The sequence below is a fragment of the Balaenoptera acutorostrata genome, chromosome 10 (assembly GCF_949987535.1).
Source record: "Balaenoptera acutorostrata chromosome 10, mBalAcu1.1, whole genome shotgun sequence".
NCBI lineage: Eukaryota > Metazoa > Chordata > Mammalia > Artiodactyla > Balaenopteridae > Balaenoptera > Balaenoptera acutorostrata.
In genome coordinates this window covers 54,423,307-54,450,257 of record NC_080073.1, presented here as the reverse complement: position 1 = coordinate 54,450,257, position 26,951 = coordinate 54,423,307, and the positions used below count along the sequence as shown (strand labels likewise).

Below are 26,951 nucleotides of genomic sequence, written 5' to 3'. Positions count from 1 at the left end.
ACAATATGAGAGCCAGGACTCACAGACTTAAGAAACAACAGGCATAGCACTTGTGGGAATCCAGAAACTAGAGTTAGCAGAGGCAGACTGTGAATCTATGTTCAGAACGTTCATGGAGATAAAAGCTGATCTTAAAAATGTCAACAAGAACCTAGAGACCTTCTATATGTAAAAAAGATTCAATTTGATGCTACGAAACCAGAAAGACAATAATAAAGTAAGAACCCAAGGGTTAGTGTTAATAGCAGATTAGACATAGCTGAAGAGAGAATTAGTGAATTTCAAATGGGCCCTAAAAATTATCCACAAGGAGACAAGGAAAGACAAAGTTATGAAACTTACAAACTAGAGTAAGAGAAGAAACGGTAAGAAGGTTTAATATGCATTTAATTGGAGTGCCAGAAAAGAAAGGAGACAAGGTCGATAATTAAATGGAGAATTTTTAAAACTTATGAAACATGTCAATCTTCAGATTCAAGAAGCACAATGGAGTCTAAGCAAGAAAAACCAAACAAAATATATATTAATAACATTATAAATAAATGGCAGAAAATTAAAGAAAGCTAGAAAATCTTAAAGGAAGCCAGAGAAAGAAGTTATTTTGCCGCCAAAGGAATGACAGTTAAGTAGTTAACTTTCTAATACACAATGCCAAAAGACAAAAAAAAAAAAAAAATCATTAACGTTCTAAAGGAAAATTCCTGACAGAATTCTATCCCCAGAAAAAAATGAAATAAAGACATTTTCAAAGAAGCAAAGTGTAATAGAGTATGCCACCTTTTGATTCATTAAGAAATTCCTAAATATGATCTTCAAGAAAAAGGAAAATTATACCAGATGGCTTGCACCTCTGGGACATAGCAAGCAATGAAGACATGTACACAAAAATGTTTGTAGCAAAATTTTGTAAAATCCCCGAATTAGAATAACTCAAATGTTCATCAACAGCAAAATGGATAATCAAATGGTGATTTGCTCATGTGGAATAGTATAAAGCAGAAAATGAATAACCCTGTGACTGTGCAACTCGTGAATGAATCTTACAGACGTAAGGTAAGTTTGAGTAACAACAGTAACAAAGCCAAACCAAAAAATACATACTGCATGATTCCATTTACATAAATTTCAAAAAGGCAAAAGTAAACTATATTATTTGAGAATGCATAACTACAAAGCAAAACTAAAGAGAAAAGTTAAAAAGTCAGTAACAGGAAGGAGCACATAGGGGATTCCTGGGTTTCTGTTCTTTGTTTTAATCTGTGTGGGAATCACCTGATTATTCTTTTTAAAAAAATAAATTAAATAAATGCATTTCATGCATATTTTATATTTTCCTTATATTTCATAATAATTAATTGAAAAAATATCAGTATCTTCTAAACTCCCAAATAGCCCTTAGAATGAACTACCAGAGAAGATTCTAATTCCTTTTGCAATTAACAAAACTGCCTAAATTATAATTTTCCATCAGCATCATAGTGACCTAAAGGCAAGTATGTATGCTGAGTAAATGCACGTGTGCTTGCATGCACATGTTGTATGTAACTTCAATATATAAAATGTGGCAATTATTTTACAGAGTTTCTGTTTTTCTACTCAGTCCACAATTAATTCCTTTATTATTTGCCAGTAACAATTTCTGTACAAATTAGTGTTTAAGTACAACAGCTAAAAATCTATATAAGATAAATCTATATTTACCACCTCTGAGTTATCTATAAAATTAAAATACTTGTCTTATTCACATGCACTTGTATCTGCATTTTGAATTGCCATGGAAGAAAAACCCACCAAAAAATGGACTCCCTGAAATTATATGGCCTTGAAACAACAAAGCTAGAAAGCCTAATTAGGAGTGTCAGATATGTTTTTAGATATCTTCCTTGGAAAACAACAAATATGACAGCTAGAAATGTGCAAAGGAAAACAAATGGAACGATTTACGCCAAGAAGTCAAAAGGGCCTCAAGCGTCACACCAGAGAGTAGAAATAGAAGAGAAAGCCTTGGTGTAGTGAGTTAATAGTAAAAAATAAAATAAAGGCAAAAGGCAGATGCTTAGAATATTTCAAAAATGCTAAAATCAAATTTTAGCCTACCCATTGAGGCAGGTGTAGCTTGCTACTTATGGCATGCATTTTTCCATTAGCTTCTTTCCAGGTTTTCTTTTATGCCCTAATCCTTATGTTTCTTGTTTTTTTTTTAGATTTTAACTTATGTAATCTTCCTGTATTATGGGACCCTAATCAGTTTTGTTACAAGATAAGATAGAGAAAATTCAATCTGTAAGTAGGATCCTCTTTTGGGGATATTTTTCAACTGCTAGTTTTTGTGGAATCAGAGATGACAAAAGGACATAAAGGTAGAATTTCCTATTTCTTCCCTCTTGGTCATTCCTTAGCAAATCTGAAGTTTTCTGTGATGAATGGCAGAGAAGCAAATGTTGCAGTCCCATAGACATGGGATGGCTGTTATGAAGAACGAATTCTTTACCTGGAAGGATATCAGAGAAATTCCCATATTCTTCGGGTTCTCCAGAAATTGACAGGCAGATGATATTAAATGCAACCATGGGCAGCACCCCAACTCATTCAAGTCAAACTGATGAAATAAATGTAGCTCAATCAGTAGGACCAGGTGGCAGCCACCCAAAGGTTTGAAGGAACTCAAGGATGAAATTGGAAAACTGTTGGCCAAGATGCTTGATCTAGCATTACAAACAGCCACCACCGTCACCCTGGCAGATTGTGAATGTCATTCTGTTCATTAGAAGGGGTCAAGAGAGGACCCGGGAGCCCTGGAAAAGCAAGCTTCTCTTCCGCTTGTCCACTATCCAATAAAGCACAGCATCATTAGACACTGAAACAAAAATAACTTTCTAGGGGAAAGACAATATGGTTTCTGCAAAAAGGAAAGCATGAGTCACTGATTTATTATTGGTCTCTGAGGCCCGTAGATAAAAGGCCAAATGTTGGCACAGTTTAGGGTAGACTTTTTCTAATCACCAACATGAAATGGGATGTAAGGAGATAATGGACATCTCAAACCATATGGATAAGACAAGCAATTTCTACACTCCCTCAAAAAAAAACCTCTATGTACTAGCAAGAAGGGATGCTCTGAGACTTGAAAGAGATCAGGTTGTGGTGATAAAGGATCTACTGCAGGTAACAAATTTAAAATATTACCATTTGATAGTATTGGAAAAAGATACAAAGTAAGTTCACTCCAGGAAACATTTTTATTGAGCATGAATGGAGTGTCAGGCTTTGTACTAAGTAGTGAGAGTACAGCAATGAATAGACCCCTTCTGCTCTCCAGTAACTCACAGTCTACCATATAGATGATTCCAAGAACCAAGGGATAGGTTCTCTGCTGGGACTTGTGCCCATTTATGACATGATGGCAACTATCGACTGGAATCAGATAGTACAATCATGATCATGCAATAACACATCCCTCAGAGCTGCAGTTCACCAAGGAGTTAATATACTAGGCTATATGATGCATGGTTCTAAAACAAAGTACAAATCCCCTTGTTAAAATTAATGACAATTGCAATACGAACCCAGTAAATCCTAAAACCCAATTTATTGGTTTGTTCAGTGGAGAAAGATATGCTGGGTTTTGAACACAAGCAATTCTAACATTAATTATTATCTCTCTTTACCTCATGGGGAAGGAAAGCAGACACTATACCATGTAAAGTTTTTTTAATGTGATGCATATATATACATATATATATATGCACAAATTTCTAAAAGCCTCATGAAAAAATTAACTTTTTTCATTATAATTAAAAAGAAAACAGCAATTAAAAAGAAAATGGGCTATTTACCAACCACGAATTTGTTGAGCTCTGCCAGTGTTATGAAATTCTCAACCTCGCTGAAAAGCTGAAGAATTTTCTGAGCTCAGGCAAGAGTCTCCAAGATCTGGAGAATAATTTCGGCAGCCTCAAGCCCAGGAGACTGATGTCTCTCCTTCAAGTCAAATGTTTCTTTTTTTCTAATCAGTTTTAAACACTGACCTTCCCCCTTTTCTGTTCCATTAGCTAGGAGGCTGTCATTCCAAAGAAATGTATAATGTACGTGTGTAGGGGAAGTGTGAATGTTCTCTGGAATGGGAGAAAAGAAGTTTTTGATGATCAGATTGTTCAGTATTTTCAAACCATCTAACGGCACTTCCATAGGAACTCCATGAAGAAAAATGAGAGCTGAAAAAGAAATCCTCACCAAAGCAGACACAGTCTGTCCTAGTTTCTCTGATAAGCCATGTTCTCTTCCTTTTTTATTTTCTTGCACATTTTTTTAATGGCATATAATAGTTGTCCTTTGCAATATCAATGATCATTCAGGATAAAAATTTAAGTGGGTCTGAGAGAGAACACATTTCTCAGGTGTGGTATCTCAGTGAAAAATTCCTGCCTTCTCTTGGGGAACCACACTGGGAGATGGTATGAGTCTCCTTTTCCATTTTTTCTCCATGCATAGCAGTGCCAGGCCCACAGTATACCTTCAATGAGTGTACACTGAATGAACTCCCTGCTCCTCTTCTTCCTGCTACTTCTTCTAAAGAAAAACTGGGACCATCCTGAGCCTCCTCTAGACTGAAGATGAAAGGGAAAGAATTGCAAGTCTATCTCCAAAGCCTCACATTTGAAACCTAAGTAGCCCAGAATTGCATGTCAGTACCTCCAGCTAAAGAAGATCCCTGAGTAGGAGGAGATACAGTACATCACTGGATAAAATGAGAAGGAAAATGGTTATGTGTCTGTAAGTATGGGTGTACAAATGTCTTGCCTGTCAAATCAACAAAGCTAAAAACCCTTGCTATTTTGACGTCAAAAGCTAACACACACACAAACACACACACACACACACTCACATACTCTGCTAGTGAGAAGGCAAGCAATTTTTTAGAAGGAAAATTAGGAAACAAGCATAAAAAAGCATCATGAAAGATGATCATGGCTCTTCGACTTCTAAGAATTTATTCTAAGGGAAAAATAAAGGATATGCCCAAAGATTTAGCCTCAAAGGTGGCAGCCACATCTATATTAGCCCAAAATCAAAACAATCTAGTTGGTCAGTGGTAAGGAGGTAGCCTAGTTAATTATCAAATATCAAAATGATAGAACACCATGCAGCTATGGAAAATGTATACAATGCATATTGACATGGAGCAATGTTCACAATTTTGTGAAACAGAAAAAGCATGCTAAAATCAAAATATGTTTTTATGTTAGATAAATACATATATGTACATTTAAATATATAAATATGCCTAAGAAAATATGCATCTTCAGATATTTGTAAAGGGCATCTTTTTTCTTCATCCTTCTCCCTATCTGAATTTTCTGATTCTGGTCTATGATGTAGGTGAATTACTTCTGAAATAAACATATAAAAATGGACATAATAAAAAAAAATCCTTAGTATCTACATAATTTTTCTAAGAAAAAAAATGTCCCTTTAATTATCTATAGCTGCTAGGTTAAACAGGAAGTCCTTGTGAGTTAATATTGGATGATGATGATAATAGAAATAGAGAGGAATTATTTATTCTCAAAAAGTCATCTGATTAGCATTTTTCATGTTCTCATATATCTGTTAGATTTTTTTTTTAACTAAATAGTTCTTCCAGTAAACACTAAAAGTCAAAAAGCCAATACTGAGATTTTTCTCCATCTATGCATCTGATTCTTAGACTGTATTGCCTTTTATTTTAGATCAAAGCATCAAAATTGTCTTTGATCCAAAGCAACCATGTAGACCCAGCATTTACATCTGAAGTCAACCTATTTATAATCACAGGTTTTTTTTTAAATCCCTGATTTTGTTTTTATCCCTATCATGCAGAGTGTTAGTGATAGTATGACTTGGAGAGCAACAGCTCTTTGTTTCGGAAGCAGTCTTCTTTATGGATACAGGAAATTAAAAATGTGAACAAACGCCACCAGCTAGTCAAACAGGAAAACAGCATTGTGAATGCTGGGGCTTTGAAGGTACAATTAGGGAATTAGTTTTTCCCTTAACAGAAGTATGTTCACTAAGTAATTTGCTTTCTTTTAACTAGAGTTACCCCCTTCCATTAACTGGAGAAGTAAGCCCAAATAAAAATCACTATTCATCAATTGCCTGCTGGAGGCACACTCAAGCCTTGTGTTAGGACCAAGGCAATAAAGCTCATCAACTATCATTTTAATCATTGTTACCTCAGAGCTCTCAGAAGGAATAATTTGGGGTAGGGGAGAAAGTGGAAACTCCTAGTTATTGCTGATATGAAGGCAGATATTTCTGAGGATTTTAAGTTTACTGAATCATTCATTTTTTCAGTGGATTTTTATTTTTTCCTCGTTCAGTGAGTACTTGCTAGGCACGCAGGATACAGTGGTGAATATAATGACATGGTCCCTATCTATATATACAGCTTACATTCTAAGGGAGGGAACATTAATACATGAGAAATCATAATTACAAATTGTGATGAGCACTTTAGAGGAAGGGAACGGGCTCTGAGAAGGAATAATGGACAGATGACAGTTACTTGGGTGAGTCAGGAAACTTCCTTAAGGAAGTGATTCTCAAGCTTTGACACTAAGACAGAGTCACACTCCTCCTAATATGTTTCTCTCTATTTCATTAGCATCACCCTTTCCTGGTCCTCCTACTGTCTCCCTGGCCATTCCAACGCAGCTTTCTCTCTCACTGCTGGTTCCTCCTCTTCTAAACTCAGACTCTGAAGTTTTTCAGGCCTAAGATCTCCATCCTCTTCTCACTACAAAGTTCCTCCCAAGGCAAGCCATTCCACTCTATGACCTCAAGCATCATCTGCACTCAACAATCCCCTAATATATTTTTCCAGCCCAGAACCCTTTTCCTAGGTTTGGATCCATATGTCAACTGCCTACATGACACCTTCACTTGCATACCGCACAGGAGTCTCAAATTTAACATAGCCCATGCTAAATCAAGATATTTCCCTGTGGAATCTTCTCTTCCTTCAGCAATCTCCATCTCCCTACACAGGACCATTCACTCAGTTGCTGTATCACTACTCAGGGAGTCAATCATGATGCCTGCTTGCTCCTCATGTCCCATATATAACTGGGAATTCAGCCCGGTCTAGTTGATAGCTAAAATATATCTTGAATTTTATCACACTTTTTCCATACCCTACCATTATCTTGTCTGGATACTGCAAGTTTTTTCTCATCTTGTACCCATTTTTGCCCCCTTTCAATTCATTGTCTTAAATGAAACTCTTTTCTGATTACTCCTTGCTTTTAAAATTCTTCCGTTGTTCTGAACATCTAATCATTAAAATGGTTTCTAAGACCCTGCATGATCCATCCACTGCCTAATCTTTTAGTCTCATCTCATGCTGGTCTTAGCATTACTCTCTGTGCTTCAGCAACGATGAACCTCTTTCAGTTCCTAAAATTTAAAAAAGGACCCTCCTTTCTTAAAGACTTTGCACATGCTGCTCCTTCCATCTGGAACTTCTCAGGTGTCCCTGCTTTGTAGTCTGAGTAACACACTGTTCTCTGTCTCAGATAAGAGTGCATTTGGCTTCAAGTAACAGATTACCCAGTAGAAGTAGTTTTAGCAATAAAGACACTTACCATACATATCACAAAAAGTCTGGAAGTGGGCACTTCCATACTAAGTGCATTATTTCAAAACTGTTACCCAAGACTATGCTTTGCCATTCTGTGCATGTTCACTTTTTAATTTAGGGTCATTGCCTTATGGCTACAAAGTGGCTGTCAGAGCTCCCTATATCATGGTCTGACATAACAATGTTTCTGCATTCATGGTAGAAAAGGGGGCAGAAAGCTCTCCTCTTGGGTATAGCACCTCTACCAGAAACTAAAAGCTTTGTTTCACATTTCTCCCTCATCATAGTGGCCATATCTGTGTCATATGGTGACTCTTAGCTGCAAGGGGGGGCTCGTTAGATGAGCATCAGGAGAGAGAAGGAAGGAGGTCGGGACGGCTGGTGAATATATAATCAACAGTGTCCAACACGGTCTTCGGAGCACTTACCAAAATAGTAATCAAACAATTCAATATGCACACTTTGTTCACTGTCTCCTCTGTGAGATTATAAGCTCTTTGACTATGGGGAACGTGTCTGTTTCTAAGCCCAGCATCAGTACTGCGCCCAGCCTATGTAGGAGTCAGTTGGCAGTGGTAGAATGAATGAAAGTACGAAAGAAAACAACAGAGGCAGAAAATAGCTACAAAAGGGACAGAAAACTGCCGACACAGAACTTAAGCCGATGGTCATATCTCATACCTCATGGTTCAATTTTGCATTCCAGGTAATTTGAAAACAGTCTTTCATCAAAAAAAGGCAACTTTTGAAAGTGCTCCATTCTTTGCACCATGAATGCAATTTTCCTAATCTGTTAATTCCTGCCATGTGAGTAGACATGGGTGCTATAGTTTGCATTGAGATCCAGGAATGAATTCTTCAAAAAAATTATTTTAACCACTGTTATATAGCGTTAGATGATCCAGAAAATTTTAAATTGCCTCAAGGACATGAATGTAAATCAATTCTTAGCTAAATCACTCCAAATATCATTCAACAAGAAAAATTTATAAAAGCTAGAAAGTTACTTAAAAGAATAGTCATAAAATTTGGGGTCTAAATTTTCCACTCCTGAGAGCATCACACTAACAGATAAGGATGTCATTCAGATTATCCGATTAGGGAGAAAGCAGATGTAAAATGCCTGGCACATAAAGGATGCTTGGCATGTTTTTGTTCTTATATCTAAACCACAGGAAAACCTGGGTTTACTCCTAACTCTTTCATGTCCTATATATGTAACTGTGGGCAAGCTGAATATGTTCTTTGGTTCATAAATGATACAGTAATCTTTAACCACCTTTCAGATATAACATGAAGTCACTCTACTATTGAAAAACTTAAATGAATAAAAGTTAAGTGGCATTGAATGCAGTCCATAGTAGCCAACCTAATAAAACATGAAGGAATATATTCATATTCCCAAGAGTCTCTCTATCTACAGATGCAGAATCTGTTCATAGTTTCTGACGGACATCCTGTTTGGTCATCTCAAAACACAAAGGGCACCAACATGCAAATATCACAAAATTTTTTTAAAGAAAGTTGTAACCATCCACACATACGAGACTAGATTTCAGGTTTTAAATATGGTTGTCATTTGAAATAAAATTCCTTAAAAAGAGAAAATGACTTTAGCATTGGCAAAGGGAGTCCCCTAAGAAAAAAATGTAAACAGATGGCTGAGAAAGATCACCCACATGCTGCACACAGATCTTGAGGAGGCATTTCTAAGAATGAAGTGGCACTTCCCAGCCTGGGCCACGTCCCACAAGGATCCTTATTTAACCCAGAGAAAGCATAGAGTTTCTACCTCTAACCAAGAGGAACTTCAGCCTGCTTGCCTCACAGCAATCCAGACTAGTTTCCAGCTCTCCCCAGTGCTCCAACAGAAGCTAAGTACCGACCACGTGAGACAGGCAATCCCCTAATAAATCAGGGTTTGATGATCAGCCCTGAACCAACATCTTCCCATACAAAGGGGCTGTTAAGCCCCAGCTAAGCATATTAAGCATTCAATTTAATGTATGACACACATCTGCTCTCCTTTCTCAGGGAGGAGAAGTTTCAAGATAATTTAAACCCCAGACTTAAGGGGAAAAAATATCTTGGCAATGTTTAAAACTGAGTTTAAAAATATAATCCAAATGAGGGCGAGAGAGACCATTTTGCTGTAAGTAATGAGATTATATAATACCTAAATCAAATACACAACATTACCTGAGCAGAAGCACTTGTTTCTTTTATCTGGGTCTATTCAACTTTCCTTTGATTCCATCAACATTTACCAAAGACCGTCATCTACCTCTGGCCCAAGGTATAAAATACAAGCAAAAATGGGTCCTCTGCAAATATGGTAATCTACCCCCATCCATGCCTGATGAAGGCCATAAGAGGAAAACTCACAGATTTGTCTTTTACAAGGAAAGCACAGCACTGAATCCCAGCCATCAGCATCTTGTGTGGATTCCATGCCACAGAATCAGCCCTGTTACGTTAAACAAAGACAAAAACAGGGTAGGGAGGGGAGACTCAATTAGTTTCTACTGGTGGGAAGAATGCTGGTACATTCAGTATTCACGTCCAAGTTAGTGCTCCAAAGGATTCCTTGTGTGAGCGGTTTAAGGAGTTTGGGATTTTTTTAAACCAAAACAATTTCTTAGTTTTTTGCCTGTTTTCAAAATGTCACTTAATTGGGCAAAGGCCAAAGAGAGTCCCTTGCCTAAATAAAAGGCACTGTGACTGGGGAAACTACATTTACCTGTGGATGCCGTGCAGAAGCTTGCGGTGCTTCCTTGACATCAAGGCTGAGCCACCCCAGGAAGCCTGTTGAGATATTTATATAACCAAAATGATGTTATTTCAATGGTACTTGTTTACCAGCCAGTTGTCATTTGATGCTTTAAGTCGATGTTAACCAATGTGGACTCTAGGAAATTTTGATCCCTGGCTCTACTCAGGTGATCAGAAGCTCATCACAATTGATGGTCCCCCACTGATGCTTAGGAGTTAAATTCTCACACTATAAAGAAATTGGTATAGTATTCATTGACTTTCCTGTGGACAAACAGAAGTGTAAAAGACACAGTCCATATCCTCTCAAATCTTAGAATCTAAAATAGACAATAGCCCTTCAGTGTTGACATTCTACCATACACGATGTACAAGTGCTGATCATGAGACATGGGTTCAGGAAAGGAAATCCCATAGTCAATAAGTCTGGAGGAGAGGGAGGAAGAATCAATGTGAGAAATAAGAAAGTCAGTTTGGTACTTGAAATCGAGCGGACTTCTTGTGAGGGAATATGAGGGGACCAGCATGGGAGATGTTGAAAGCTCTCCATGCTTATTTAAACTGCACAACGTTGCACTGAGAACAGAGTTATCATCATGTCAATTTTTTAATAGAAAAACTAAGGTTTGGAGGTTATAAATTTTCCAAGGTCTCATAGGTAATAAAAATCAGGTCTGAGAGACAAAAGCCCATTCTTTACACTAACATCATATCTTAGGGAAGGTGACCAACTGGCCCGATGGTAGAACTCAGCATGGAGAATTGAGGTAGGAGGGGAGTTGCCTAGCAGAATTTTAAAAGGCAACCCCAATGAACATGTACCCCAATGTTCATTGCAGCACTATTTACAATAGCCAAGACATGGAAGAAACCTAAATACCCATTGACAGATGAATGGATAAAGAAGATGTGGTTCATATATATTGGGTTGGCCAAAAAGTTCGAACTTTTTGGCCAACACAATACAATGGAATATTAGCCATAAAAAAGAATGAAATAATGCTATTTGCAGCAACATGGATGGACCTAGAGATGATCATACTAAGTGAAGTAAGTCAGACAGAGAAGGACAAATATCATATGATACCACTTAATATGTGGAATCCAAAAAAAAAATGATACAAATGAACTTACATATCAAAACAGAAATAGACTCACAGACATAGAAGACAAACTTATTGTTACCAAAGGAGAAAGGAGGGGAAGGATAAATTAGGATGTTGAGATTAGCAGATACACACTACTATATATAAAACAGGTAAGTGACAAGGACCTATTGTATAGCACAGGAAATTATACTCAATATTTTGTAATAACTTATAATGGAAAAGAATCTGAAAAGAATATATATATAATATGTATGTATAACTAAATCACTTTGCTGTACACCTGAAACTAACACAACATTGTAAATCAACTACATTGCAATTTAAAAAAAGATCTTTCCAAAAACTTTATGTCCCAAACTTTGACCTTGAGCATTCTAATATGACTATAGTGAGTATAATAATTTAATTCAAGAAATATTTATTACATATCTAAATAGACTGACACTGATATAAGTGCTAGAAACACAACAGTAAATAAAACACTGAAATAATAACTCCAAAAAAAAGGTAAGGAAGAGCCCAATATCATGCAGAAAGAAATGGCAAGATTGTGTGCACCATGGATGTGAAGGAGGAAGTAAGTGAGAGGTCTCCACGATCCTCAGAGTATTAAAAAGCTGAGCCCAATGGTGGACAATAAAGAGTGGCCTTAAGAACAGCTCTCCACTTCAGGGCTGGGCCCAGGGGCAAGTGAGCGAGTCACCCAGGGTGCACCCTTAAGCTCACTCGCAGAGTTGGGCTCTTGCATGGCCTTGGGAGTGAATGCCTCCTTAAATTTTCAAATACCAAACTGACTTTATTTCTCGCATTGATTCTTCCTCCCTCCCCTCCAGACTTACTGACAATGGGATTTCTTTTCCTCTCCTTATTCTCAGCTCTCCTCTCCTTTGCTCATAATACTTACCTGTCCAATGAACCCTAGGAACCTCACTTGCCTCACCTTAGTTCCAGCCCTGTTTCCTGGGACTAGACTCTCCAGTGACCCCATAGGGTTCCCAAAGGTTTGTGGGCCGAAGGTGGTGTGCAGGCGAGTTCCAAAGATGCCCCGATAAAGGACTGATGATCAGGACTGTCAGTCAAGTGCCCTTGCTGCTGCCCTCTCTGTCCCACCGGAGTTCATGATGGACCTGTGTGACCAAAGCTGAGCTATGGAGGCAGCTGCCCTCAGCCTCTGGGAAAACGTAATCTGAACCTGCTAACTGAGGCTCCCCAGACCTGGGGTTTGAGAATTTGACCCTCAGGAACATGAAGATGACTTACATATTAGGTTCTTTTATTTCTCTTACATCCCTAAACTCTAAGTTGCCTGCTTTTCTCAATCTTTTTAACCCCCAACCGCATTGAGAACCTACCAGTGGCAACTAGGGGAAGGATTAATCAGTAAAGCTCAGCCGCGCCCATTCACTCTCACCCTTTCCACCTGTCCACTCACACACCTGCCCTCCCTGGCGCCTCCTGCACTGGCCTCTGCCTCTTCTTCCTCCTCAAAAAGCAGACAAATATTCTGCCAATCTTAGTGAGCTGGACTGAAGTTTTAAAATCACATGAACTCTTTCAAGGCATTAGTTCACTGGTTTACAGGGTGGTAGGCAGCGTTAGAAGCAGCTCGTTCATAAACGTATTCCTCAAAAGAGCTGAAAGGGGAAAAACGACGCACCTGATGCCAGTGCCCTACTTGTACTGGCTTCACTCCACAACCCCCTCACTCCAGAGCTCACAACAACATCGAACCAACGGATGTCATTATTGAGCTATGAGCCAGACACCATGAGTACCATTTTACTACGTTTTTCTCTTCAAGTAATTAGTTAATAATTTAATTGTACAGCCAATCTTGAAAGGGAAGTGGAAGCAGGGTGGAATGTAGAGATGGCAGCCCCTAAAGCCAATGATTTTAAATACAGCGTTTGTCACCTCCCCCGGGACTTGGGATGGAGTGTGGGTGAGACACCGTAGGAAGTGTTGCTGGGAGGGTGAGGTTTTGCAGTGGCCGCAGCCTCTGCTTCAGAGAAGAGCTGGACCAGCCCTGAAATCCTGGTCTCAGGCAGAGGCTGGGATAACATTGACTCTCGCAGATACAGAATAGTCCTGGAGGCAAAATATTCTAACACAACTGAAGTTTTTCTTATTCTGTTGTTTAAAAATACATTGTAATTAACCAAATTGCAGGCACTATCAGATGTAAGAATACCATTTTTTTGTGGATTGCTAAGAAAAACAAAAATGACATCAACATACCAATTAGGTATATTAAAAATGTAAACAAAATATGTGTATCTTAGAAATAATAAGATATGGTATATATGCCAGGCAACCTGGTTTTATGGAAAACGCAAAAGACCAAGCAATTCTAATTACATTTTTAAAAAGAAAGCAAGTAAATGCCAGCTTTTAATATTTTAAAGGATCTTTAAAATACCCTTTAGAAAATTTCAGAACTTCCCTGGTGGCGCAGTGGTTAAGAATCCACCTGCCAATGTAGGGGAGAAGGGTTCGAGCCCTGGTCCAGGAAGATCCCACATGCCGCAGAGCAACTAAGCCCGTGCTCCACAACTACTGAGCCTGCACTCTAGACCCCCCGTGCCACAAATACTGAGGCTGCGTGCCACAACTACTGAAGCCCATGCGCCTAGAGCCTGTGCTCTGTGACAAGAGAAGCCACCGCAACGAGAAGCCCACGCACCACAAAGAAGAGTAGCCCCTGCCCACCGCAACTAGAGAAAGCCGGTGTGCAGCAATGAAGACCCAATGCAGCCAAAAAAAAAAAAAAAAAAATTCAAACAGGCCAAAGTAATCACTGTAATTTTACTAACTTTTTATCTGTAAAATTAATAAACTACCCTTGGTATATGAAGTTTCTTCAAGGGAAGTTATATGCTCCTGCATAAAATTTTATCAACAGAATGATGTCTGCAATATTAGAGGATGAGTGAGTACTGTCTCAATGTTAGAGCTAATTTCTTTAATAAGTCATATAAACAGTTGTCAGATTTAATCTAATACTACAGACATTCAACTTGAAGCTTATTATATGCAAATAGAACAATTTGCGTGGCTTAAATATTCCCTCATAAAAGTGTTTTCTTCAAAAATTCAACCTTTGATTTTTAGAAAATCTAGAGAGGTTTTCATTCACATCTTATAAATCACAATTCTTTCTAAGCCCCATAAATCTCTTAATATCATTCCCAATTTGGAAACTGCTGTAGTTACTGTTTTACATAAACCATATAATCCATATTTGATGTTTCTTTTATGAGAGTAGAATTTTTAAGTATAACTGCTCAGATATTTGATTTTGCCCCTATTTCCACAGTCACAAAAGTACTCACTTCATATTATCTTTCAGGACATACTGTATTATTATGCTTCTAAGTCTATAAAAATCAATAAGATATAAGTTGAAATGTGAACAGATACAGATACTATAATCCCATTTAAAGTCACAAATAATCTACCTGATGTATTGCCATTGGCTTACTAATCAAGCCTATCACTCTAGTGAGCTTTATATTACTACTTCTGCTTTTACCAAATATTAGCATACTTTTACTGAAAGCTTTGAGTTGCTGAAAAATTCTTTCGATATTATATCATAGAAACTTTACCTTGAAAGCATAAAATCATACAAACTATAAAATTATGTGCAGGCATATCCCCCAAATAAATGCTCAGTTACCTAATGTTCAGTGAATCAAAAATATTGTCCTTTCTTTTTCTGATAAGGAGGACATGAACCACTCACTTACTGGAGGAAAGTTCCTCTCAACTGCAGGTTCAACAGTTCTTTCTACTGGCTTGAATCAAACTAATTAACTGCTGTTTGCACGCACACACAAAGAAAACCAAAACGCTCAACAAGCATTCATAACCGGCTGAATTCAACTTTTTAACCCTAAATAAGTAGAATTTTAAGAGTTACTGTTAATTTACGACAACAATTATTATGAACAACCCCAGGACCTACAAAACTAATTAGAAAAAAAAAAAAAGGCCAACCCTTTAAGTTAGAAAATTGTGAAGAATATAAGTTATCCCAATCCCTCTCCAATAGTTACCTATGATAGATCCAGATAAAACCTGTTTTAATTATGGCATGCAATGAAGTCACGCAGCCTTTTGCATTTTCCAGCTGATTGGAAGCACAGAATGTTAGAGCTAGAAGATCCTTTATTGACCACGTCAGTCATTCCCCTCTTTACAAATGAAACCAAAACCCAAACAGCTGGGGTCACAATGAAGAGGAGGCAGATTCGAATCCAAAACCAGCCTCTTGACTGCACAGTAGGAAATGTGTCCCCCACACCGTGTTGCCTCAGTGACAGTAGATCCAAGGGACCAAAGAAATGATTCAGGACAGAAGAGGAAATCTGGAAAACTAAGACAAAATGCGCATCAATGCGGGATCTTCTTCTTTATTACCTAACAGGAAACAACATATTTATTTCCCCTAATTAGAAATATACATTTAAATACAACTAGCTGGGGACCTCACATTTAGTTACTGAGAATACGAAAAACTTCCCACCAAAGCTGCAAAAAGGCTAGAAAGTTTAACAGATATGCACACCCAGATGAACTTACATCCACGTGGAGCCAGAGGCCATGCCTCTCGCAGATGTCCGCTATCTCATCCAGAGGATCGAAGGCCCCCAATACCGTGGTACCAGATGTGGCACAGACAAGGAATGGAGCTGCACCCTGTGAGAAGGACCCACACGTGAGAATTATAAGAATCATCATCGTCACCATTAAATCTGTGCTACAGTAGGTTGGTAAACACAAGGGTTATACACCCAGACATTTATCTGGTTTCTTTGGAGATAAACATTCATTGAGTGAGTGTTGTTTACACTTCTCCATCACATGGCCTCTAGTCACTATAAATAGGTTAAAGAAACAGAAAATGCCATGGCAATAGTATCCTTTGTCCCAACTCCACATGCATCCTTATTCTCTTTACTCTCATTTTCTTTATTAGTCTTTTCTGTTCTCTAGCTTTTCCGGATAGAAGTGAATAAACTCAACCTCCACAGCAAACTGGCATCCTGTGTGACTCCTAACTCCTTCCCAGGGAGACTCATCGGGGCCTCCCTAGCACCTCCAAAGTAAGAAGGAACAGGACTAGAAGACAAACAGCCAGCTCCAGGGGCAGGCCATGCAGGCCTGTCTGCTTGTCACCTGGTGAAGTAAGTGCAGCTACAAGGCAAGGGATGTAATCAGGTACAAACTTGGCATCAGAGGGGATACGGTAACCTCATTGGGATACACTCCCCCAAACGGGTGCTGCCACAGAGAAAGTCATTAGAATGTGCTGGAAAAGAGAACCTGCATCCTTCTGCCATAATTTTCCCTCCTCATCCAGTCCATGGCTGCATCTTGCGGAGACAGCAGGTACCCATGAGAAATGGGAGGAAAGGGAGAATGTGGGAACAAGTGCAGAGATGAATGGTAATTCCAGCCGAGCGAGCCAGGCACCCTGGTCCCATGAGGGATTTTATGGCAGCCATGTAGAAGAGAGTACACGAGGTTGTTTCCAGATAGATCCATCCTCCCAACGTGTTGGCAGAGGTGTGTTGCTCTATTTGGAAGTGCCATGAGGGGAAAATTTGCAGACAAAGGTGGGGGTCAGGAGAGCAAGCAGAATCCTGATTCTAGAGCACAAGAAGTCAGTGAGAGGAATACTTACTTGCAGAGAAAGAGTCAAAGTCATTTTAGGATGGAGTCATTTTTCCCTCAGTTTTATCGTGAAATACACTTGTTCTTGTAACATATTTTTATGTCCCATTTAATGTCAGGGGTGTTCAGCTTGAACCAGATTCATTCCAATTTAGCTGACCTTTGACAGAAAGAAGTTATTTCTCGATGGAAAGCGGGGCAGAGCAAGGACGCTTGGTCCACATCTCTAGGCTGAGATGCATAGGAATCAAAGTGATGGTACACAATGGATCCATCTGCCATGTGGGGAGACGGCTGTGACACATGGAATACAGTCCACCAAGCCTCCTAGAGCAGGGCCAGTAGGTGACAGAGCCCCTGGGACCATAGGCTTTGGGACTTCTTCCCTGTAATCAACGACCAACAGATTATGTCTTTATCATGCCCATGACCTAAATGAAATGTGACCAGATTTACATCAATCAGTAAAAGCAATAGAAAAAGTAATTTACTAAAACCACTGAAGGTGTCTTTAATGGCTGGGCTTTCCTTATAAAGTCTATGACAACCTGACAATTGTGAGAAAATATCTATGCTAGCTATTACAGACCATTAATGAGTTTTCCTCACCTTTTTAATCTAGCTATAAATATAAGTCCCAGAAATTCAACTTTCATAATCTGGATTTAACCTTCCAGGTTTTTTTTTCCCTTTCTCATATCTCACACTATTAATGAGAAAAGTCAGTGGAAACAGTATTGATTGTGTGTTGCCAATGAGTTGTATTCTCTAAGAAAGTTTGTCATTTCAAATACTCATACACAAAAATACTTCCAATTATTCAGTGTTTACACTAGTTTTATCTTTTTATAAGCACTTTAGAACTTCTGATGCTTCTGTCGTTTTTACCATCTTTGTAATGGCATCAAGGTAAAGGTCACTGCTCAACAGATTTTTAATGGATCATGGTTGGCCAGGGAATTGAATCCCAGCAGCAAAAAAAAAAAGTTGATAACTATTTCCCACATCTGTAACAATATGAGTTAAAAGCTTGAAACAAACAAACAACAACAAAAAGTAGGTCTGAAGCTACTGAGAAAAAGAAACTAGTCATCAGGTATTAAAATCTCAGAATGGATGCAAGATTTGTCCTTAGTGAATCCAAGCCCAAGTTTTAACTGACTTGAGAGAAAACTGAGGAGGCATGCCAACTCTAACCCTGTTGCCCTACTTTCAAATGTGCCTAAAGCAATTTTTACTTTTTAAAAACTTCCCTTTCAAGTTCTCAACTTCAGGCTATGTCACTTTCATGGACTTTCATTGTCAAAACAAACAGAAATTTGAACAATGAAAATAATAATGACTGCCGTGGAGTAAAATCCATCCAATATGTTAGAAGATGAGTTCTTCATGACACTTTAAAAAGAAAAAAAGGTTTGGCTATCCTTCAGGATGCTTGGCAACTCACTCACTATTCTGAAAATTGGTAAATAAGGGAAAAGAATAAAATATTGATTCTGTCTTGCTTGTCCAAACTGTTTCCTTAGGGAAACCAAATATGGATGAAGAAACAAAAATGTTTAGAGTAGGAGGCCTGCCACTAAATGAAGAAGGAATGAGAGAATGAATTAGAACATCACTAATGAAATAATGGATCTAGACAATGATGACAAATGGCAGCAAAATCCATGAGGTGAGAGGCTGATGCAGAGTTCTGTGATAGATGGACCGATAACAAAAGGAGGCCCAAGACGTCTCCTGACTGAAGGGCAAAATGCCACCCATGAAGTCTTCCTGGTAAAAATTCCAACCTGAATCTCCCCAAGTCTCAGTTTCTAACAGCCAAATTACAGGAAATATAGAAAACAGATGGGGAGGTACAGGGGAGGGGAGCGCTTAAGAGTCTCAAATTCTTGATGGAATCAACAAAATCCATAATGTGAAAATTCTACAGGACAAAGGACTTGGTTTCTCCAACAGATCATTTTCAGGGGAAAAAAGGAGGGGAGACTGTAGGTTAGAAAAGATTTATGTGATAAATCAACCAAATGCCACGCATGGACTTTGTATGACTCCTTATTCAGACCACCAGCTATTTTTTTAAAAAGGCAATGGGAGAAAATTTAATCAGAGTGAATACTGGATAATATTAAGAACTTATTCTTTCTTATAATTGTGTTATGGGTTTTTTTTTTTAAAGAGAGAGTACATATCTTTTACAGATATACTTAACTATTTATAGATCAAATGATATAATGTGTAGGATACACTTCAAACTGATCTAGAGGTACTGGGAGGGGAGGCAAGCATAAGCTAATGATTGTGAAAGTTGCATCACTGGTATGTGGAATCTCATTATATTAATTTTACATATATTTACAATTTTCCATAATGAAAAGTTTAAAATTAGAAAGAAAGAAAGAAAGAAAGAAAGAAAGAAAGAAAGAAAGAAAGAAAGAACGGAAGGAGGGAGGGAGGGAGGGAGGGAGGAAGGAAGGAAGGAAAGAGAAAGAGAGGAAGGGAAGGAAGGAAGGAAAAAGGAATCATATGAACCATACAAAAAGCGGAGTCAATATTCCCCACCAACAAGCATTAATAACATAAAGTTCTTTTTGATAGGAACTTCTGTAGAAAAAGATAAAACTAGATTTTTAAAAATAGATAAAACTAGAAGGTGATATCTGTAGTTCACAGCAGAATAAACAGGTTGCAATATAGAATTTTACCCAAGAGATAAAGAAATCTGATAACCTGTACCACCAGACAACTATCAAATCCACTTGTCAATGGAATGTTTTAAAAAATGTAGTGCTAAGGACACACACCAGAAGCCAATACATCTGCAATAAAGGCAGAACTTTTAAGTACAGAATTTCACACCAAATACAGTGATCTAGCATGCTCCAGATAAGCTGAATTTCATGAAAAATTTAAAAAAATATGAAGAGTGAAAGAAAAGAAATATAATATTAAATCTTAGAAAATAAAAATAAAAGAACCCATCTTTCCTAAAGTGTGAAGCCCTCTGAGGAGAGATAAACTTATATCCCAGCTCAAAAGCTGGGCTTTTAATTTTTCAGCAGTCACACCCGACGTTGTTGCCGTCTATTGGAAGGTGATGGGAGAACAGTCTGAAGCTGCACTGGCGTGGGGGCTGCGGGAAGATGGGAGGGAAGCAGTGAAGGGGCCCCACCTAATCCAGTAGGCTTTTGGTCCAAGAAGCAAGATGGCTGCACCAAGACAACGCCACACCCGAAAAGCAGATACCAGGCTTAGCTGGAGTACAGCAGGTGACCAGGGCCATGCCTTGCCTTCCCCAGCAATGGATACGCCAGCTTTAATACATCCTGGCAGCTAAGGAAGAGAGGATAGTCTGCCAGAGCTGAAATACTAGACCCACACCCAACAGGGGGTGATGGTCATGGATGGGCTTTGGGTGGAAGCAACCCAGGAGGACAGTTTGATCAAGAAATCAGAAATCATCCTGAATGCAGCCCAGAGACAACTGGTTTCGCCTGTAGCATCCTCAGAGTCAAGAGCTACGTAGGAGTGTGGATGCTGGGACCCTGCTAGAGAGGCTGGGCTCATCTTTTGAGGCTAATTCTAGGCAAGAATCCGGAATCCAGTGATGTCAGTGTTTCAATAAGCTCCAGCCACCTGGGAATGAGAACATCTGAGAAACTCCTCAGAACGTGTAGAGCAAGCACCCAGAAATAGCACATCTGTAAATGAGCTTCCTTTAATTCTAAGGGGCCCTCTTCTCTCTCCCACACATACAGACCTGGGCCTGGCTGCTGGCCCTGCATGCTCCCCCTAATGCCCAGACACACACACGTTTTCTCTCCCTCCCTCTCCTTCCCCCTCTCACCTCTTTCTTGGCTTGCCACACTTGCCTCTCCAGCTCCTCAGGTATCATCTTACCTCTAAGAGACACAGGTTTGAGACATTGTTATGTTCAGCAGTGAACAGACCTTGGTACTGCTTTTTAAATAGTATCAGTTTCCCCCTCCACCCACCAGGCTTCCGGATCCTGTCCCCATTACCTTCCATCTGTTTCCACAAAGCAAGCATTCTCAGTGCCAATCCCAAGAAAGGAGGCCGCCTTCTTCATAGAGTAATGACACTACATTCAAAAAGGCAAGGGGGAGAGAGAGACACAAATACATAGCATGAAAAGAGTACTGTTTATTATCTAAATGGGTGTACATCATACGGCTAAGCCCAACCTTTGGAATAGTATTGCCATAAAAAAAAAAAGAAAGTCATTTAACTGAGCTCTTTAGTATAGTGGTTGAAAACACTGATTTTGGTTGGGGTCAGAGAAACCAGGATGTAACTCCAAGTTTTCCCAGTTACAGCTATAGACCCTTGAGCAAAGAACACATACTCTCCCAGCCTCCATCTGCTCATCTATAAAGCGGCCATGTGGATGCCTCCTCCATCTGCTTGTCATGGAGTTAAATGGGTTAATGTCTGTAAAGAGCTAGCACAGAGCCTGGCATATGGAAAAGACTTGGTCGCTGGAGGCTGTTGTTTTACGTAACATTGAGAAAAGTTTCTCTTGATGCTACTAATAAAACTCAGTATTAATGAAAACAGAATCTAGTCCACTGCTGACTCAAAAACCCTCTAAGGAGTGAGCAAGACTGTCTCAAAAACTGTAGTCACAGGCCACAGAAGAATCTATTTTCAAGAGCAAACAGTGGGTTATAAATGCTGATCAGACACTTGACCAATCTTGTTTAATATTGAATATAAGACTGAAATTAGACACACGGGAATGTGGCTAAATCATAACAACAGAAGTGATAATGATTTATAGACACACTACTGATGCAGCCCTGGCATGAATGAGGCTAAGAGCTGGCTTTGGAATTAGGTCTTGTCTATCTCTTACTGGCAAATAGTGGTATATACTTTGGATTGTTGGGCCTTTTTGCCCTACGTAAATCCTATAAAATAATTAGCATTCAAACATGGGAGATGTCGCTCTTCATACATTATTGTGGACAGGTGGTCAATTAATTCTTTTTCATGCCAGAAAAAATGAAGGTGCTAAATGACACTATTGTACCAAAACACCTTAGTAATTTAATTTGTAGGTATGAATACATTAAAAGAGTCGTCAAGCCTTCACACTTAACTTGATATATTTCCCTCAAATGTGGTAAATTTTTTCCTCTTTTGTCAAGACAGTTTTATGGGGAGCTCTTTTTTAACTCTGTAAAAATAAATGCAGAAGTAACACCATCAGGAAAAATGAAACCGTCCTGAATAATTAATTTCCAAATATCAAATAGGACACATTCAAAATGCCTGTAGGATGCATTCATTTCGGGTTGTTACAAGAACATGTGCAGAGTGAAGAGTAATAATGTACATGAAAATATAGTTAATTCCCTACTTGCTACATCAGCCCACCATAGCTAAGGTGACACAGCTAAGGTGAATTATTTCTTACCAGAGATTGGGGCTCTGGCACCAAACAGCTATTGATTTCATAATGATAAATAGTAGCCTACCCCCACTGACATCTGCCAATAAGGAAAATCACATTGCTTTGCCCTGAGAAATAGCAAAATACCCCCAACCAATGGATCTGCTGAATAAAAAACCTGTCATCAGAATAAGAATAGCTTTGGTGGAGCTATTTTTGGGTATCTCAGGGCAAAGTAGAGTCCAATGTCAATCTCAGATGGATAGAGATAGATTTTTACAAGTCTGAAAAACTGAAGTCTAAACATCTGAAAGCATCAGAGGAGGAAAAGAGCCCTGGAAGGGGAAAAAAAAGAGAGAGCAATGCTTCAGACATACTGAGTAGTTTCAAGAGAAGGAAAAACCTAGAAGGCTGGAGTTCAGAAGTAACAGCTCCATTTAGAAACAAGAAGTGCCTACTCCCTTCACTGGCAGAAGAGAAGTTAGTCCTTCTAAGACCCAGTCTCCCCCTGAGTTTCACTCGTCCACAGAAGACACATAAATCTCAGTGGGTATTCATTTCTATAAAAGTAAGATGGCCAGTGCCCACAGGAAAGACAGAATTGCACTGAAGTACTCCTTCCTGGTTCCAGCAAGGATTTCATCTGTGACCTTGGGTTTCTCAGTGAACCGTTGCTTTCCCCTCCTGTGGATTGTGTTCTGGACACTTGGAGTCCTAAGATGCTGACTAGTTTGAAGTTCAAATTAGCTTCAGGTGGTGGGGAGAGCAGGGTTATGAATGTTATGCCTTAGGAAATAAAGAAAAGGAATGTACAGGGACTTTTCCAAGAGCACGCAGCTGGTTCAATTCCTAAAGAGGCAGAGCCGGAATCCAGATGGACTACCTTACACTCTGCACAACATCCTGAAAAGCACCTGCTGGCCCGTGAATGCCTGCAATGCCATCCAAACTCAGGGCAGCCTCACCTAGAGAGCAGGGCCACGATGGAGGGAGTCAGGCACCTCAGGTACAAAATTTAAGGAGGTGTGACCTTGAGACCTGGACTCTAAACGTCTCACTTGCCTCATCCCAGCCGCGATCCTGCTAGTGAGGAACTAGGACAACTGATCGCTGGCCTGGGAGTGAAAAGAGTTTCTTTTCTCCCTCACTTTTTAGTGGCGGACAATAATCACTACTTCATGCTAATTCCCAAAATGATTTGAATGACAACCCTAAGATTTCTATAAATGTAAGGAATTCATATCTAACTGCTAATCAGGCCACAAATCTGTTCCTTTTATTATTTTTCTCCAAAAGTCCCCTTCCCTTTGGTTCCCGCTTGGCCTGGAGAGGCTACCTTAGATATGCTGACAGTCTAGGGGTCTCTGCTGTGATCTTCCTGGTCTCCACCAACAACTGAATTACCATGGACACCTGAAGTGTATGCAAAAACCCCTTTAGTGGTTGAGTGCACACACTCTGCATTTGATGGTGCAAGGCAGAGATGGAGTAACTTACCCTGGTTCATCTGGGGCTGCATAAAAACTGGAAAAGTTAAGGCCACCTGATAAAACAATCTGGGAAAATAACCAGGGGGCCATGGGCCAACGCCTGAAAAAAAACAAGGGGGCTATAACAAAAAGATTAGCATAGGGTTTAGGATCTTTTAGGAAACACAGCTTTCTTTAATTCTTTTTTTTTTAACTAAGTAATGAATTGATTTGCTGTAAATAGTGGTACAGAGGTCCCTAAAATATGAATTAAAGTAGTGTCAATGCTATGACTTGGGTCTCTTTGGCAGAGCAGGGAAAAGAAGGAGCTACAAAGAAGAGTATGGTGGATGGGGTAAAATTTATATATTCAAGGCTACAGTGTGTTCAAAGTTATGGAATTTTTCTGTGGAGTTCACTTTGTTATGGACTGAATGCTTGAGTCCCCTCAAAATTCGTGTGTGTTTAATCCCTGGCCCCCAGTGTGATGGTCTCCAGGGCGAGACTCTGATGGGATGAGTGCCCTTGTAAGAAGAGGAAGGCAGGCCTCACTCTGACCACGAGCCTGGACGGAGGCAAGGCCATGTGAGCACAGAGGTTCACTCGCCAGGAAGCAGGTTCTCCCCAGACACCAGACCTACCAGCACCTTGATCGTGGACATCCCAGCCTCCAGAACTGTGAGAAATAGACGTCTGTTGTTTAGGCCACCCACTCTATATTTTGCTAGAGCAGTCTGAGCAAACTAAGACACACATCTAGCTTGGTTTTCTGGCTCCATCCTCTGCTGGTCTGTTAGCCAAGGCATATATTTTACCTCTTTTTGCACCTATATCTCCACCGGAGATTTTAAAAAATACTTAGTTCTGGGTTCAAACTTTTCAATTTCTTTTCATTCCCAACTTGCCAGCTACACCTGTTACTGATCTTTCCCAGGCATAATCTTTATTTTAGGCTTCCATAGAAATTCTTCCCTCTTTCTGGAGCAATTATCCCAGAAAAGAACTCTGGTACATTTTAAACCAAATGAAGAACGAAAAAGGCAAAGGTAAAAGCACTGCACTGATAGGAGGACCCCTGCTTAATCAGCTTTCCAAGGCGTGGAAATAGCAATTCCAACGCAGAAGGGGCTCTGCATTTCTGATACACTAGGGTTCCTCCAACTGAAATACCAAGGATTGGAACCCGAGGGTTGGAAACAAAGTTTCCCAGGGCAGGGAAATTCTACTCCATAATCATTCCAAATAACCAAGGATTTTCCCCAGGTGTCCACATTCCCAAGCATTCTTCTCTTGCTACAGAATGAACATCTCATGAGGAAGGGCCTGGCGAGCTGAGGTCAGAATCTCAGACTAGATGACTCCTCCCAGCTGCCCCCAACTCAATGCCCACTTTTCCCTTAGCACTGAACTAACCAGAACTCAGGCAGGGCAGGGGGAACACGCGGGGGTGGTCAGGTTCCTGCACCATTTATACTTTTGCCATAATAAAGTAACTTGCTCCTGAAAGAAAGTAACAGATACAGGAAAGTCCTGCTGGAATTAACAGAGAATTTTCAGATTTTGCCCACCTCACGTGTTTGACAGGAGACCTAGGATTATCGCAGAAGGTACAGGAGGGGACATGGGGAAGAAGCAGTGGTGGGATGGACCCCCAGAGGCCCCCACTGGAATCACAAAAAGAAAAACAAAAAAAGCATCCCTTCTAAGTAAGACTGCATATGAGCTGTGCTCCACATTATTATTGCTGGGTCATTCTCCTCCTCCTATTACTACTAATAGCTAACGTTTTTGTCTATCTAGCATGTGCCAGATGCTACTTTACATGCTTTAACTCATTCAATCTTTGCAATAACCCACTAATCAATCAGTGCCTACTAAGCTCATGTCGCCACTGGGCTGCTTTAATGGCCCCAGACTGTTCACTGCTCCCTGCATCCAGTCCCTTTTCCTGGTGGCTTTGCAGAGTCTCCTTAAGAGGTGAAGTCTATTTTCCCACTTCTTGGATCTAGGTTCCTATATACAACTTATTTTACCAAGAAAATGAGGGAGAAATGACAATGTGCCAGTTCTGAGCCCAGGACTCAGGAGGCCCAGTGTGTGCCCATGCTGTTTTTTACCTGCACCACTGTCCTGACAACACACCTGGACTAGCCTGCTGGAGGATGAGAGACATGTGGAGCGTCACTGGGGTCATCCCGGCCCAGCCACTCCCAGATCAGCCACTCGCCAGCCAAGCCCAGCCAAGAACAGCAGCACTACCCAGCTATCTCCAAACTCGATGGCGATAATATCTGGCTATAGTTCTATGCCACTGGGTTTTGGAGTAATTTGTTAGATATTAGAACTAACTGATACACTCATTTTTATAAATTAGGAAACTGAGGCACAGAGGAGTTAGTCAACTTATCCAAGGTCACTCAGATAGTAAGTAGTGGAGACAGGAATTGAATCCAGGCAGCCTAGCTGAAAGCCAATGCGCTCATCCACAATTGGACCTCCTATGTCAGCGGGGAGCACAGTGAGATAGGGGACTGCGGCAACATCCAACTGTGCATGTGTGTGCGCGCGCGTGCGCATGATGTTCATTGTTACTGAATATCTCCCTTTCCCCTTGAAGAGCCCTTGTGTTAGCCATTCAAAGCAATCAATTTCACAAGGAAATGGGAGTAGAAGACATACCTGATATCAGTAGCAATCATCTAAGTTCTCACAAATAAGACACTCAGAGATTCATAGAAAGAGATGGCACTTTCAAATTAAGTGTTCTCTTTTCTTAAGAAAACGTTACAGACTATAAATTTTAAATAAAGGTGATGTACAAAATTGGGTGGCCAGGGCTTACAATATCAAACCCATCAGAATTTCTTTTGGAATGAAATACAACG

The 26,951-nt window shown here is 39.7% G+C and overlaps 1 protein-coding gene across 2 annotated transcripts in view; it reads right to left on the bottom strand.

Annotated features, from left to right (window-relative positions):
- The window catches only part of GADL1 (glutamate decarboxylase like 1), a 183,228-nt gene that overhangs the window by 108,084 nt on the left and 48,193 nt on the right, over window positions 1-26,951 (bottom strand). For both annotated transcript variants that reach the window (XM_057554013.1, XM_007191535.2), the window contains exons 7-11: window positions 21,204-21,283; window positions 21,029-21,083; window positions 16,087-16,203; window positions 10,362-10,426; window positions 10,007-10,088 (exon numbers count right to left, since the gene is read on the bottom strand). In XM_057554013.1, coding sequence (XP_057409996.1) covers window positions 10,007-10,088; window positions 10,362-10,426; window positions 16,087-16,203; window positions 21,029-21,083; window positions 21,204-21,283 — 399 coding nt within the window. The remainder of the gene's footprint in view (window positions 1-10,006; window positions 10,089-10,361; window positions 10,427-16,086; window positions 16,204-21,028; window positions 21,084-21,203; window positions 21,284-26,951) is intronic.